This window comes from Brugia malayi (assembly GCF_000002995.4).
Source record: "Brugia malayi strain FR3 genome assembly, contig: Bm_v4_Chr1_scaffold_001, whole genome shotgun sequence".
Taxonomy (NCBI): Eukaryota; Metazoa; Nematoda; class Chromadorea; order Rhabditida; family Onchocercidae; genus Brugia; species Brugia malayi.
Genome location: NW_025062475.1, coordinates 7,905,229 through 7,921,720, shown reverse-complemented (window position 1 = coordinate 7,921,720; position 16,492 = coordinate 7,905,229). Strand labels below are relative to the sequence as shown.

Sequence of the window (16,492 nt, the reverse complement as noted above, 5' to 3'; positions counted from 1 at the left end):
AAACTGCCTTACATCATTTTGACTAATAATTTAGTTCAGATTTTTTAAATAAAAGTGTTGGCAATACTGTACAGTGGAAGTTGACTATTAGTTTTTTTGCACATTTAAGTTTAATTAGGTCTAAATATCAGCAATAACCTTGTAGTTCAAAGCATTAGCAAAGTAAATGTATAATTAGTTAAACATTTCAAGGGTTTGTGAGGTAGAAGAATAATTACAGTCAAGATTATATAATATGATGGTATCAATCACAACGATAATTTTTTACTTTTTAGTTTCATTTTTAGTTCTTCTCTTGCTTAAGTTAGCATATTAGCAATGCAGTTATATTTTTTCAATCAGTTAGTCATAGAAACTCTCATACTATTCACGTGTGAAAGTGTGAAATCTCACGTCTTATTATATCATGAACTGCTTCAGATTTTGAGATGAAGATTAGAATATAGTGTTTATCATGAAATATTTCTTATTTGTCGTTGCAATCTTAAAAAGTAAATATGAGTGAATTACTCGCGTAATTTTTCCTTGTTTTGAAGCAGCAAACAACAATTTACAAAGGGAAATTTAAATTCAAATAAAATATGGTTAAATCATACAAAAATTCAAAGAAAAATTAAAATCTGAATCTAGTAAGTTTTAGCGAATGGATTGGATGGATCGAGATAAAATAGTCAAATTATATTTCTTTCTGTAAACAGAATGCTTTTTGCTCTTTAATCGATTTCTCTTTATGAAGGAGATTTAAGCGCATTTATCGGAATTCAAATAAGAGTCTGAGTAATTTTGTTTGCTTCTTTATTAGTGCTGTTCTTTCGCTTGGTCCTTAGTTCGACCATCCGTTGATAGAAATGAAACCGGCTGCTGATTTTTTGCGAAGAGTGGTTGCAGTGATCCACCTTCGGGAACTTGTTGTAGATTTTCCTTAGAAACTGGTTGTGACTCTCTTTTGGATAGTGGTTTTAATTGATGGTCGAGAACTGGTTGTAGATGCTGTTCCACCACATTTGATGCCATTACACTTTCACTTTGTTTCTTCTTAGGAACTGCTTCTGATGCTCTTTTCTGTCTCTTAGATCGTGGTAAATAAGAACGATACGTGATAGCAAGGTATACTGATAACATTTGCACTGTCCATACTAGGATGCTTGCAAAACAAACTGATATCCATACTATCTGCACTGCAAATAATATATTTTCACTGAAACGATATTAAAAGACGATAGTATCTTTCAATTATTCGATATATAGAGCATTATCGATTGGGTAATTTATATCTGAATCAAATTTCTACTTAAACAACCTCAGTTTCGCATTTTCTGAACTGGCTAGTTATACGAACGAATAAATTACCAGCATAATGGACCTTGTGACCTGCTATATTGCTGACTTGAAAGTGCTAATAAATAAGTTTGTGGGAATATAGCAATCAAAACAGCAGTAACAGCGATTATGACACGATATTGAGAATATATAAACTGTAATTTAACAAATCTTGACATAACTTTCACTAGATTTAAAAATGTCATTGGCGAAGAATAACATTTCGGATTTGTTCCAAGTTGCTATAATTTTTTGAATTTATTCTTTACGAGAAAAACAAGATGTTTTATCTTAACTTCGACGGATTCTTGAAGGTTTCTAAATGAGCGAGAGCTTATATAACCTTTAAAATTAATGGCATTAAAATCCTTTTATAAACGAGATTTAAAAAGCGAATGACATTTTAATAATATATCATTATTAATAATTTTTATCGTTACTGATGAAACATGCCGAATATCTCTTTTATAAAACTTTTCAAATGATTTGTGTCATGCTCAATTATGACTGGAGGCTTTTCCTCTTAAAGAATTATTTGAATGTCTACTATTTACCGCAGAAACCATATAGACGCTCAACAAATCTCGTCGTTTGAGAATGGCAGCGAGAATAAGTGCTAATAAAATTGACAAAACTAGGACTATTTCCAAAATAGCAAGCACAGCTGTTGGTAAATGTTTAATAAATTTTTGTATAATAAATATATTTGTACTGATGACTATGACACATGCGAAACAAGCTGCTGTCAGTGTTTTATACTGAAATTTCAATTTTGACTGTTTTCAATTTGAGATTCAAATTAGGTTTACATTAGGTTTCAGGCAGTATCAACAGATAATTAATTAAAAAGAGGTCATAATCTTCACGTTAATATATAATAATATCAGCTCCAAATACTTTGATATTTGCCAAAAAATTAACACTCAGATTCATATCGAAATTTTGTAATAAATACTGAGACAGCATTTCTGGTCTTTTCAACTGGTAATAAGAACTTCTAGGAATCATTTATGCTGTTTTTATTGGTTGAAGAAATCTATTTTACGACTCTTTCCTGTTTCAAAGATAAATGTTGATTCGAAATTTCATATAAACCTTGATCAAGTAATGTATATCTTTCAAGTTTAAAGAATTTTTTTAACAGAATTATGAAGTGTTATTGTATACCATATGCCTACTTTCGTGATTCCATCTCTTCCAAAATTTGAATGAATAAGTCATCTTGGCGCAAGCATTAAATGAGTTGTTTACTGAAAATTTCATCCATTTAAAAATGTTTCTTTATCGAAATTTAATTTAAAAGGATATTCTATTAATTGGTGGCTTACAGGCACAATGCAGAATTTTTCTATAATACTGAAATTGGTAGAAAAACTTTTTTATTCTTAATTCATTTACCGAAATTTTAAATCATTTTTTATTATTCAGACATATTGCAAACTGTTTTCTTCCCAAAAATATTATTATCGACATGTTATTTCTTCTTTCCTGTATAAGTCATCAATTCTACGATGCAAAAATTAATTTTTGAACTTTATTTCATAGTTTCATTCTCTTAAATTTTCTTACTGACCAAGTAATTTCTAATGGGCTCAACGATATCACTTTTCAGTACAGCTAACCCAACAAATAAAGAGTCTCCTTCTAAGATATGAAAAATTACAATCACACTTCATGTGTTGCCTAAAATATGTTTGTAGCAGAAAATTTTCTGAGTGAGTAGAATAGTAATTTAAGTTAGAAATTGACTTTAAAATTGTCATAAATGGTAAAGTAAGCTTACTGTAAGTTAAATGGCGACTTTAATTAATTGAGGGACGTATTTAATTTGGATAAATTTATTATGTCTTTCGGAATTTTGTTAAGTTGAGAAATTAAGATGAACAAGGCTCTTCAAGCTGGCTTTCCTGAACTGTTCCACTTCTGGTATTCCCCAAGTCAAATTCTCACTCCACCAATTTATCATAGTTTATCAGCCAACTGATCTCCTGAGGAAACTCACATCAGTTAGCAACCACACTGTATCTTGCAGACTATTTTCAATGAAGGTACTATTGAGTTTGCTAAGATTTATAGCTTCCGTTTTCTTTTCAATTTCAACGAAGCAGTTCGCAAGACTGTCACCGAACTGGTCGTATAAATAAATCACTCACCTAATCCTCCCGGAATTCTCCAATTACGTCACCGGGAAGGTTTTTAAATACCGGAAAAAGTGTGCTATTCAATTAAATTTGCGATCTTGACAGGAAAACACGCAATTCGGTCAGTAGGTACGGTAGTGTGAGACTTCGTTGATTGTCGGTGCGGCGGGATAGGTGGGATAGTTTTTAGAGGTGGGGTGGGTGTGGTGGGTTTCCGATGGGACGTTGAGTATGTTTTGGTTATTGAGTAAGTAAATTTCCATTTTTTGTACTGGACAGAATATGCCGAACAAGCAGCAACAGATTGTGGTAATCTGAGTGATGTAATCACCTATGACCTTGTGATTCGTAATTCCAAATTTCCTTTTTTCTTTCGTTCGAACTGTCAAATGAATTGTCAACGGGTTTCTGTTGTTCATTGTTCTCATCAGTCTGTTATCCCAGGATCTTCAGTTTTCTTACCTCTCTCTCACTATCCCATCTGCCAACTTTGGGAAATGGTTCCAATAGCTGCTTAGGCGTTCCAATAGCTATATTATACATGCTGTTCCTCCATCTGTTTGTTGGCCGTAAGAGTTTAAAGAATGCAAAACATTACCTAGCCTAAAAATCTGGTAGAAGGAAGCGAATGAAGGAAAGGAGGAGAACAAAAGGAAAAGGAATAGAGTAGATCATGGAAGAAGTTTAATCAGATTGTACTTCTGAAATATTCTCTTGAAATACTCCAAACTTATTAAGTACCGCAAATAACGCGGTGGAATGCAATATTCTGGAAGTTTTGCTATTTTCGTTATGTAACAAAATATTATATTTGTTGATTGGTAAACAGTGTTGTAAAGATATGTCCATGATGAATGATTTATTTTATTCTCCTTTTCCTGCTTCATGTTGAACTATTCCCTGAGACATCGTTTTTAGTATCATCCCCATTTTCGTATGTAAATATGAATAAATCGTTTTCAGAAATTGTTTGTGAAGAATTGGCTTTATTTTCAACAGGAAGATTGACAGACGGTATATTTGAAGAAGTTTTGTCTCGATCAGTGACAGGGATTGGATTTTGAGACAAAGTTTGTTCACTTATCTGAAGTAATGCTTTTTCCTAGTGAATACTTGTCTCTAAGCATATTTCATTGTGTGATCACTGTGCAAAGGCAATCACTATTGTATGTGTGTGTGACCACTACTGCAGAACAGATCCTAGGTAGCCTTTTCGTGTAGGATAAGTGCAGTGTCATTGACATAGAAGAGACTTATTGTTTGCACATAAATATTCATCAAGGTAAGGAAATTTTGTCTTTATGGTTTTTATAATAATTAGCTATCGCTTTCCAGTAGATAGCAGCGGCTGGACTGTGAAAATAATTCGTTCAGAAAATAGTGACATATCAAAAAAACAAATGGAGCATTTTGCTAATCGATCAACTCAAGCGCAACAACATGTCTACACCACAACCCCCTATAATCTATACCCTAATCAACCACCCTACATTGCAGGTTCGTTTTAACTTCTATTTTTTTTTATGATGACAGTTTAATGGCGAAGTTATAAAAGATTAAATCTTTTTTGACTAGTTTTGCTTCATTCATATTTTATATCCATCTTTAACTTACCGTTTGAGATTTCTGGAATCCAAATGATTAAAGTAGGAAAATTAAAAGTATTTTCTATCAATCATTATCGTCATTTATTATTACTGATCTATGTTGGTGAAGTGGTTTTCTATAAAAAAAGGTTGGGAAAAACATGTCGGAAATTCCTATTGTAAACCAGATTGAGAAATGTATGTAGGTAGACTCGGCTTCACATTGTTTTATATCCAATAATTTTCAAGACCGTAGATTCCAAAAAGTAATGTACAGTATTTCTTGATAGCATATTAGCAAAGATAACGTAACTTTTGTATAAGAATCGAACTTATGCTTCAGAAGTATTAGAAGTCATTCAGTAGTTAAGTTCATTGAATTACTGATGTTTGAAACATATATGTTATATATTTCTCGTAACCTATTACTGAAAATTTACGTAATGGGTATGACGTTGTGAATAAGGATACATGTGTGTACATCTTCACAATTCCATGCATTGAGTAGCATTTGAAGATTTTAGATTTTTTGCTGTTTTTTTTTTTGCTGTTTATCACTAATAGTTAATTTGAAAAATTACTTCCTAAAAACTTAACATCTGTAATCGTTTGGTTCCTCCAACACAGAGTGCTTAAAAATAAGATTGCTCTTTACTCTTTTTCATCTTATAGGTAACTTAACGGACTTTTCATGGTTTATATGTTGTTCTTATATTTTGTCGACTATACATGTTCCATTATAATCAGTTTTTATGGGAAACTTTTTATCTTAGTGGAAGTTATACCACAGTACAATTTGAAGTTAGATTCTTCACCGCAAATAAGGCTTTTTTCATGCATTAGTTATTGGCTCTAGTTTTGAACTCATATTTCCAATAATTTTTTGGTGAAAATCCCAATTAATGATGACGTACTTGGAAGACCTTTTCTACTGAAACTTTTGAAATACTGAATAAACGATTTACCACTTAAAATTTGATATCTGTGAATTATATTCGAAAAAATCTAAATGATTAATAGAATTTTCTAGCAAAGTATTTACTGATTTAACAGTTTTCACACAGTTCCTTAGTCATCGTTCAATTTTAGTCCTCTCCGGTGAAAGTCGTTGGACCATTTACCTTTTTTTGCTTTGTGCTTTTTGTTTTTGGAAAGATATTAATTATTGTAACTTTTTGTTATCATTTTTCTCTTTATATGAGATTTTTCTTGAGATACGATAATTTTCGGATGTAGTCGTTGCTGCCATGTATTTCATGAATTTTTTTCGTTTGTGTGCTTCGCCATAGTTTTTTTTTTTTTTTTTTATGCATCTTTAAGCAATTTAACAATCAGTACTTTTCGAGATGGAATTTTTATTTCTTGGTTTTGCCAAGAACGCAAATTATGTTATGAGCAGTAGTAATGGAATCAACTGTGGTAGGATATATGGTAGTAAATAAGCACCATTTCATTGAAGACTGTTTAATTCAGTCTTTCATAATCAGTCCCAAGCGATTATCTAGCTGATTACCCATATAAATAGTAAGCAAGTCCCTTATTTACGTTAACATCAGTAGGGAGAGGTTAAAGAGGAATTTTCTTTTATTTACTTTGCCAGTCGAATTTTATTAATGTGAGAAAATTCGAATTTTAAATATTTTGATTTCCATGCTGTAAAAATATTAATTATGTGGAAGCCAGATAGATAGATCGAGAAGGAATCGATAAGGATCGAATAGTGTAATGTCTTAGCATAAATGAATTTTGTTTTTTCTCCAAAAGTACTAAACTTTCTTTTTCAGCAATTTCATTTTATCCATTTATAACTTGAATTTGCACAAATACTGCATAAATTTGAAAAATACAGTAGTATTCTATAATATATCATGATGCTAAATTGATTGCAACATGGTAATCGTGAGTGAGATGAGATATACTGCAGCTTTTTGGCGGTGAAAGTTAAGGAGTCAAAATAATGGACATGTATGGATGATTGAATCAAAAGATATCAGAAAGGCTAATGCACGCCATATGCTTTATTTTAACCAGACATATTGTTTTGTATTTTCCAAAGTTAGACAGTTAAATTTATTATTAAAGTTGCTGCCCGTAACATTATTTGTATAGTTCAAGATATCCATAATTGTGTGAAATTTTTTTGTTTTTTAGGTTATCAACCTGTTCCGCAGCATCATCCCGTAACATTTCAGCAAGGCCCAAGCCATTACTCTCGTCCGTCTATTGGTACTGGCCGTAAGTGTAGACAGTTTTCTGTTTTTTAAAATTTATTTAGAGTGCTTTTTCCTTATATAGTTCTATCTTTTAAAATAGATATATGCAGCAAAAAATCTATTCATCATAAAATATTTTTCAACATAGCAACTAGTATTTCTTTATTTCTTCGTGCTTTATTGTACTTCTTCAGGTTTAGGTTATCATTTACTACTTCGCACAGTGATTTATTTTATGCTGCGTCTCTTCATTCCTAATGGAAACTAGACTGGAATGTTTACAGAGATAACAAATAATGTACAGCAACGGCAAAGTAGTCATGAAGGTGGAAACGGTATAAATCGTGGTAGTGGTGTACACCAGGGCAGTATTCCATCGGGAAGTATCACGCATCAGAGTATGCATCAATCAGGAACTGTTTCTGCTAATGGATCGCATAGCATTGCTCAAGGCATTACACCACTAGCAGCTTCGCTTACCCCGCATCATTGTTTGCCTTCGTCTCAGGTTGCAGTTTCGATATCAAGTTCCAAATTGTTTAATAACTCTAATGGAGAATAGGTAATGATTACGAAAGGAGGAATATTTTCTGTCAGTGCCTATTTCAAATGGTGACCAGTAATAACTAGTACTGTAATTTAGAATTTGCGTTCGGCATAAGTTTTACTTCTATGTGTATTTGCTCTATGAAGCACCTGTGGCTTACTCATATCAACATACACATAATGCGGGCATGCACCCGTTGTTCATACCATCATTTTTATATCACTGTTGCTTACGTTTTTTAAGCAACACAGTCATTTGGCATATTTGAGGAGTAACTTATTATAGACGTAAATCTGGTATTTTACATTGCAATCAATGTAAATTGCTTTTCAAATACATAATGGGTTATCCAATTTTTTAGTTCCAAAGTTTTTAATTTCTAGGATATGCCATTGCGAATTGTTGTTGATGCAAGATATGTGGGAGCCATAATTGGTCAGGGTGGATCGAGCATTCGTGAAATAACTAAAGAATCCAAAGCACGCTGTGTTGTTGATGTGCAAAGAGCTTCTCGTGATCTTACTAAAAATGCCGAGAAGGTTTTATTGTGCTGTTATAAAATTTTTGTTTTTTTTTTTTTTCAAATGCTCGATTTTCAAAACTTCAATAATTCTGGAAGAATCAACATAATTCCAAATATATTTCAATTATTTTTTATTGTAGGTTATATCTATTTTGGGGCAACCGGAAGGCTGTTCGAAAGCATGTATCAAAATTTTGGAAGTTGTGAGGAAGGAAATGGAAAAAGACAACAGTATTTCGCAACAGTAAGATTTTTCTTGTCTAAAATATCACCTCATAGATTTTCTGAATTCTGCTTTTCGTTAGGCGTTGTTTAGATTTTTTCATCAGGTGATTGTCTCGTGCTTTTATGTATTTGATTGCTAAATACGCAGTTTGCAGTCCTGATATTGAACTCAAAATCCGCGCTCATAATCAGCTGGTTGGGCGTTTGATTGGTAGAGGTGGCGCAACAATCAAAAAAATTATGGAAGATACTGGTGCTCATATTTATGTATCAAAGTTGGTTTTCATTTTATTTATTCTTTTTGGTGCTGAAATACAACTTTGTCGATATTCCCAAACCATATCCAAAATTTCCAAAACAGTTCATGGTATGAAAAAATGGTATACTTGTGCTTTTTTATTGTTATAAACTTTATATTGTTTTTATTTTGCACTTATGTCTTTAAACGGTAAATTTTACTCATCAGCAACTGTGGATGTCTGTAGCATCTTAATTGTATTTGTAAAACTGGTGTTGAAACTGAATTTTTTATTTTTTATTTACTTTTTTTTTTATTAACCCGAGTGGGTCTTCCTTTTGCTAGTGGTGCTATCAACCTTAGTTGAGAATAAAAGAATTTCCTTCACAGTAATTTAAGTGAGCCAACCTTGGCACGTGATACTTATGCTTTGATGCCACCCTATGCTGCCTCATCAGTGTATGGATCCGATATGTCAGTACATCTGGAACGAACGGTTACTGTGAAAGCTTCCACGATGAATGTTGTTTCTGCAGCGGAGCAAAAAATAAGTCAAAAATTGCGTTTAAGTTTTGAAGCCGATGTGAACAGTCGGGTTAGTTTCAAATTTTAAATGAGTCTTGGTGTTGTTTTAGGACAAAAATTCTTTTTTCACGCTGTAGTTAAAAATTTTAAAACATTGTAAACAGTCATTTAAAAGATTCCGCAAAAATGATATATCCTAGTTTTCCAGTAATGCAGTTATCCAGACTGCTTCTTAACCTAGTCTAATTCTTAGAAAAAATGTTTGACAATTTTTAAGACGATGCTCTTATTTTAAGCACTTAAAAACTTTCCACTTTTCCTTACAATTTTTTTTTTTATTCCAGATAATGTTTTCAAGTACAGGTGCTGCCGGAACTATGCCTTTGATGACATCTATGGGCGAAACAGGTTATCTGGGTGCTGCTGCCGGTGTCCCAGCCGCTCAGTATGTTCGCAATACGGTTGGTACAGCGGTGGCTATTACAGGCCAGCAACAAGTTCGTACTGTTCACATGTGGGTACCTAATAACATGGTTGGTGCGCTTATTGGTGCAAAGGTTAGTTTTGAGAATTTTATGCAGGGAGATCAAAAACATGACATGTGAAAATTCTTGAGAAAAAAAAAAAAGAGAACCTTAAGATATTTAGTTAAATTGTGAGCATAAATCAGGAACACTGAAGCTATATTTTAATTGGCGATATTCAGTTCGCAGTAGTTTACCCAGTAGTAACATGTTGCAGTAGCAATTGAAAAGACATGTGATTTTTCAGATTTGTCTATTACTGATTGCCAGTTTTCTTTAATGATGTCTTCAGGGTGCTCACATTCGAAGTGCAATACGGCTGACAGGTGCGCAACTTCGCATTGAAGGCGGTGGAACGAATAAAGACAAGAAGGAAAGCAGAGGAGAAGGGAATAATGAAAAAAGTGATAAGGTTCAACAGTTTTATTTTGATTTCCAGAGAACTCATTGAATTCAAGTAATATTTTAAACAGATGTTCGAGATTTTGAATGGTGCGAAAAAGTAATCAGTGTTGTGCATAGGATAATGCTGTGACTGAATTAGTAAAGAAGGAACTGGTGGAAGCAGATGAAAGGGTTAATGAATTGGATAAGAATGAAAATAACAGCGATGAAAAACAAAATGGGAAGAAGGAAGAGAATGTAGAAAAGGTCACAATGCTTATAATATTTATTTTTCCATCAGTAGAACTGATCAATAAATATAATAATTTAATGGTGAAAATAGAAAAATAGACAAAGATCGCTAGTTAAATCATCCATAAATATACTGTCCTTAAATGTAGCAGAATTTAAAATCAGTTTGTTTATTGTTTTTTCTTGAGATATCTGCAGTTGACGAATATTCCGTTATAAATCAGTCCTAGTTTCAGGTGGCATCACCAAAACTGTCGAAAGATAAAGATAAGGATGTGCATGCTGAAGAACGTCTTGTAACGATTACTGGTAACGATCCTCAACAATATAAGGTAATTTTTTGACTTTGAATAATTCTCAAAAAACTTCAATAGATTTTCTGCAGAGAATTATGCAAAGATCTAAGTGCATTATAGATGTATTTTTTTTCTGGTGTTTGAAACTACATACAATATTTGTCGGATTATAAAGGAACTTTGCATGATGTATCAAACATTTAAGACTGATTTTTAAGCGCATCGATGGTTTCTTATTCAGTGCAGTGTTTTTTCAACTGAAAAGGAATAACGTAGCGGAGTGGATTAGAAAAAGGGAGGCAAAGGAGTCATCATGTATAATGTATAATATACTTAGCCTGTCAGTTGTTTTTTTTAGGACTACTTTTAAAATCTCAGCATATTAATTGGTAAGGTTATTGTCCATATTCATTTTTTAGTTTTAATATTAAAGCTGACTTAGGATGAAATTCTAGGCACAGTTTTGGATATATCAGCGCATTGCTGAACAAAGTTGCCACTACATGGATGAAGTACGATTATGTACTGAAATTGCTGTTCCGAGCAGACTTGTTGGAAGAATTATTGGGAAGGGTGGTCAGAATGTGAGTTTCCAATCTTACGAATGTAATACACACCAAACTGATGCTGAGAACTTAGTTATCGAAGTAATTTCATTTAAATTATTTTAGGTGCGCGAGCTGCAGCGTCTGACGGGTGCACAAGTAAAAATTCCGGATGATGCAGGTGATGATGAAAACCAAAAAGCAACGATTGTACGCGTACTCGGTAATTTCCAATCGTCACAGGCCGTACAAGTAAAACTTGGTCAGCTGATCACTGATTTTTCACAGCGGCTAAATATTGGGCCTGCCAATGGGCAAAGTACTTCTAACACTCAGGGTATGTACAGATGCTCAATATAGGTAATTTTTTAATATAGTTTTTCCAATCAAATTTCGTTTAGCCTGTATTCACCTTTATATTTCCTCAAAATTGTTGGTTTAAACTTCATTTTGTCTTATTTTGTAGACATTAAGCCTCATCACATATTATGGTTTTAAACTCAATTGAATTCATTTTTCATTCATCTTTCTGGAAAATAGACTTCTAGTCATTTTAAAATAAAAAGCAAAAATGGCGAGATAGGAAAGTTAAGTTTTCCAATGAGGAAAAATTCTCATTTAATCATGTATTTCAGCTACAGGTTCTTCACCGGGTCTTCAAGAATTGCAGTGGTAAAATACTACTGAAAACTGCAAATTAAAAAAGTGTGTACCTTTACCACTTTAAAAAGCAGAAGGATTGTTTCAGGTTATTTGTCGGTGAATTGTTTTAATTTATAATGCGAAAAATTGATTTGTTATGAAAATCTTTTAGATTCACATTGGAAAAATAGTCAGATGTGTGTGTATGTATGTATGTGTAAAATAATATATATACACCTTTTGACATATCTTGTATATTTTCGCTGTGTCAATATTACACTATTTCCAGGGCAGCAAAATAATATTTGGTGAAAATTTGAGTTAGGAAGTATTCTCAGCCTTTGTTATGGGTTGAATCTTTTTTTATCATCCTGTTGTTGATTCAGTTAGAAAATAAATGAATTTCGCTAGGCTGACATGCAGGGTATGTTAAGCGAACAGTGGTAAACCTCTGACTTTTTGATTTCACCGGTCTTTTGATCAGTTGTAGTAATCAGCAGTAATGTATTCGTTTTTCCTTTTTTCCCTTTTCCTGAATTCTCATATATTTTGCTGCCTTGCATTTTTAGCTGATATAAAATGGCTTTTGTAAAGAAATTTGTTCCTCCTTTGTTATTTGTGTTTATTTAGGAAAAAATGAACATTTTTAACTTCGTGGGTATCAAGTTGGCTGCCAATTTTTGCAAAGTTGAATCTCAAACGTTAGAATCAGAAAGTGATAGCTTGATTTTATCGGTCTCTTGTTATTGTCGTGCTCAAGCACAGTTATTAAAAATCATTTTGTGAGCCTTCAGTTGTCGCTGCTTTACGCGTTGGCTGTCTGTTGTTCCACTCATTCACTATTATTAAACTCCAAGTGTCCAGAATGGTATTGTTGTTGAAATAATTGCGTTTGTTGTTTTTTATTTAAAGATTATTTCGCTACTAAATAAGAAATTGGTAGAAGAGGAAATTAGCGACTTTGAAGTTTTAGTCTTTTTACGAGAGATTTTGGAAAACGTATTCGAAACTTTTTTTTTTTTTTTCAATAAGTAAAGTGGTTTATTAATTTCATTTGTTTTGTTTTTCTTTTTGTTGTAGGGTATATTGATCTGCACGTGTATGTTTATAATGATTTGTTTTTCTTTTCTTTATCTAAAGGAACAACGTTTTTGCCTTTAAGCTACCAGATCTGTTAATTGTTCCACATTGTACCCTACAGAATATGCGTAATTCCGGAAGGTATCATTTCTAGAAACTTCTTTATTCTTTGTTGCATTGGTTAAAATTCCAAAATCGACGTTGTTCTTATTATTGCCATACACATATGACTGTCCTATATGTAATCGTGTGCAGAGCTAATAATTGTAATTTCAATTCCCAGATTTCATTTCTAGTTGAAAACATTTGGATTGAATTTCAAGAAAAGTAGTAACAGCAAAAAGTGGTAACTAAATAGATGAATAGGCAATAATATTACTACTCATTTTTTTGCTGCTGTTATTGAACTCTTGAACATCGTTTTAAATGTTTTCCATTTTAACATCGCTTAATCACCCTGTCTAATTATTTTTTACTATAATTGCTGTTCTTGAAGCTTGTCTTCAACCTACGTACCAATTGGCATTTGATATATCTAAAAATTTTTTCTCTATACACGTATATTTGGGCAATTACTACAAGGAAACGGTTCTTTCGCTATAGCTTTTCGTCACCGTTGTTATTTCTTGTTGCTGATTCTATCACAACGAATATTTCGTTGTTGATTTCTTAATATGTCAATGGTCCATCATCACTCAGAAAAATTCAGCAAGCGAAATCAGCTGACGATTTACCATTTTTGCCTCGAGTTTGAAGTGGATATGGCATTATTCTGATTTTTAAGGGAGGAGTTTTCTTCTAGTTTTAAGTATTCTTTCCTGCTATCCTGGAGAAAGTGTATTCCTCCTTTACCAAGTAGCTCACCTGATACTGGAGTTATGTCATGTTCTTTCGCGTAATTTGTTACGCTGCTTGCATTGTTTTACTGTTACTCTAGCTTGAACGTATCATTTGACTTATGGAACAGTCAGGAATTTCTGAATTTATATATCAGTTTTGTGAAGGAATATTCGAGTAATCTACTTCTAAACCTCACAGCTATCAAATGTGAGTTATTCGCATTCTGTCTGCAATTTGCATTTCGAAAAATGGATCCACGACTAAACCTGTAATCCGTCTGTTTTATCTTTTGTTACTTTAGTACTTTTGTATCGCTTCTCCTTTTCGTAAAATATGGCATAAATTTTTGTAGTCTTCTGATGCTTTTTTTTTTTCTGCTTTTTATGTTTGAATTGTTAGCTTCTGCTGCCACGAATTAAATATATTCTTGAGTGTTTGGAAAGTATTTGCAAAGCTCAAGATGCTAGGTTTAGATTGAGATTGACTTTAAGATTCTCCGTCAAATACCAAGTATTTGAAAAATAAATGTATCATTTAGTAAATGGAATACCAGTGATCTGGCATCATATGTGAATTCAGATTTAGTAATTAATATCCTTCAAATAGCGGAAAATGTTTTGAATTGTGCATGTTTGTTATGTGCTGAAACGAGAGGTGACAATCCGAAAAAAAAATGTCAGACGCTTGCAGGGTTACCAATTTTCTGGAGTGTAAACAAATTTATCATATCACTGAAATCATTTACTTTCGTTCGGAGATTGAAAGTCAAACAGCAGGAGGTCGTACACATCACTTATGAACACCAGCGCTTGATAAGAAATCTACATGATTCGTGTAGTTTAGAGCTTTATTTGTTAGCCTAGTACTACTTGCGTTGTGGTTTTTCTCGGTTTCATTGACATTAGAATATAAGAACCCAGATTTTTGATCACACGGTAAACACTGAAAAACCAAATAGATGATGTTTTTTGCGTTGTTCAAGCTATGGTCTAAAACTGCTGCGTAGCAAACTCGAGAAATTTACAATTAGACGTTAACTTTATGGTAGTTTTCGTTGATCCTGTTTTGAAATTCATTTCTTACAGTGATGTTGTATTATTGGTTCTTATTCAACCTCTACATTATTCGCATCCCATTTGTTGAAAGTGTAACTGCTGTTTCCGATTCTCAACAGTTGGATAATAATGTAATAGAACTTAATGAAACACAGGTTGCTATTGATAACCATTTGTTACCAGTTAACAAAATTGACAAATGCAAGATATGTGTGGTTTTCCTGGAAGATTTAAAATTGGTTATCAACGGAACAGCATCTCCAGTTGTCAGCCAGGTACAGTCAAATCAGATTTCGAAACAGAGAAAGCACGTTTCCAAAATTGGGGAAAGTTTCAATGAAAGATTAGGAAATGGAGTCGGGAGGTCAGTTGATTTCCCTGTCGAGAATGTTTTAGAGAAAATGTGGGAGACTTCTATCCATCTGGATGGCGTTAAAGTGATGAATCGATAAAGTTGAAGACATTTGTGTTTGCAACTTGCGTACATCAGATGCATCCTTAACTAAAAATGTTCTTACCAAGCTTGGACCCAAATCCAAAGACTAAATATGCAAATAATTTCGACAATATTTTGTATGTATCGGAATACAGGAAGAACAGTAATATAACTTTTTTTGTGCCCAACATTCAAACCACAGTGATAAGTTGTCATGCCATGCATGGCTTCCATTAATTTTACAACCTATCAGAAATTAGCTAACAAAGGAATTTAAAGTTGAAATGAAATTCAGCAACTTCAAAAACTTTGTTTTGGCATTTATAACTGCATTAAAAAAAACACTATTGAACACAGATATTTAAAACCTCAATAAAAAATCAATTAATCACCAATACGAGGTTCCGCTTCCATATATATATATATATTCAAAAAGAATTTGTAAGTGGGCAACGTAGTTCTCCATTTAATTTAAAATACATTTACGTTCCTATGAAGGAGCAATAATTGATGAAAATAAACGCTTGTACAGAAATTTATCTACTATTCTGATCAATTCTACCATCCAGTAGTAGTAACAAGTGGCATCCATGAATCCATTTTTCGATTTCACATAACCACTGAATACCCACTATTTGGCAAAGTATAAAATGCTGCTTGAATTAATGACACATCTGCTAAATCAAGTACTTATTGAATTTAAAATATAAGTTGATTAAACAAGTAATTTGATTACTCGACTCTATCCACTATTCATTTAGATGATGATGGAACGTTGTGAAGATAAAGTTGGAAATAAAATCGTTTTCGAACCTGTCTGCGAGCTTGTTTTGCGTGAACTGGTTCGTGTTCTTCAATGGATCAGTAGCAAGATTCATCCCGATAACATATGCAGTAAACTCCACATTTGCGCCCAGTGAGAGCTACAGCTCTTCACTTTTCAAAATCTCTGATTTTGAAATGCATTCGGTTTTTCTTGTTGTTATTATATCTTGGATATTGTTGATAACAGTTCAAAATATATAGATAGAATTTATGCACTAAATAAATCGGCCGTTACTTAATGAGGAAGTAAACGAATGTTATACTAGAAACGCATATTAAAGAAATAAACACCTAT

General features: G+C 32.7%; 3 protein-coding genes across 3 annotated transcripts; 2 read left to right on the top strand and 1 right to left on the bottom strand.

Annotated features, from left to right (window-relative positions):
* Positions 1 to 798: 798 nt before the first annotated feature.
* Bm10853 (Uncharacterized protein) lies at positions 799 to 4,004 on the bottom strand (the record flags this gene model as incomplete). Its single annotated transcript, XM_001900423.2, has 4 exons — positions 799 to 1,198; positions 1,351 to 1,475; positions 1,875 to 2,078; positions 3,924 to 4,004. 4 exons carry the CDS (start codon positions 4,002 to 4,004, stop codon positions 799 to 801), a joined length of 810 nt encoding a protein of 269 aa, XP_001900458.2.
* Positions 4,005 to 4,861: 857 nt separating this feature from the next.
* Positions 4,862 to 11,995, top strand: Bma-imph-1 (Uncharacterized protein; the record flags this gene model as incomplete). Its single annotated transcript, XM_043077047.1, has 14 exons — positions 4,862 to 4,958; positions 7,199 to 7,282; positions 7,545 to 7,768; positions 8,191 to 8,346; positions 8,471 to 8,574; positions 8,711 to 8,830; positions 9,193 to 9,388; positions 9,663 to 9,875; positions 10,135 to 10,254; positions 10,365 to 10,493; positions 10,715 to 10,810; positions 11,230 to 11,358; positions 11,446 to 11,656; positions 11,955 to 11,995. The coding sequence occupies 14 exons, from the start codon at positions 4,862 to 4,864 to the stop codon at positions 11,993 to 11,995; spliced, it is 1,920 nt and encodes a 639-aa protein (XP_042932981.1).
* A 2,973-nt stretch (positions 11,996 to 14,968) lies between these two features.
* Positions 14,969 to 15,388, top strand: Bm10854 (Uncharacterized protein; the record flags this gene model as incomplete). The annotated part of the gene is made up of 1 exon (XM_001900421.2): positions 14,969 to 15,388. The coding sequence occupies one exon, from the start codon at positions 14,969 to 14,971 to the stop codon at positions 15,386 to 15,388; it is 420 nt and encodes a 139-aa protein (XP_001900456.2).
* Between the last annotated feature and the right edge of the window lie 1,104 nt (positions 15,389 to 16,492).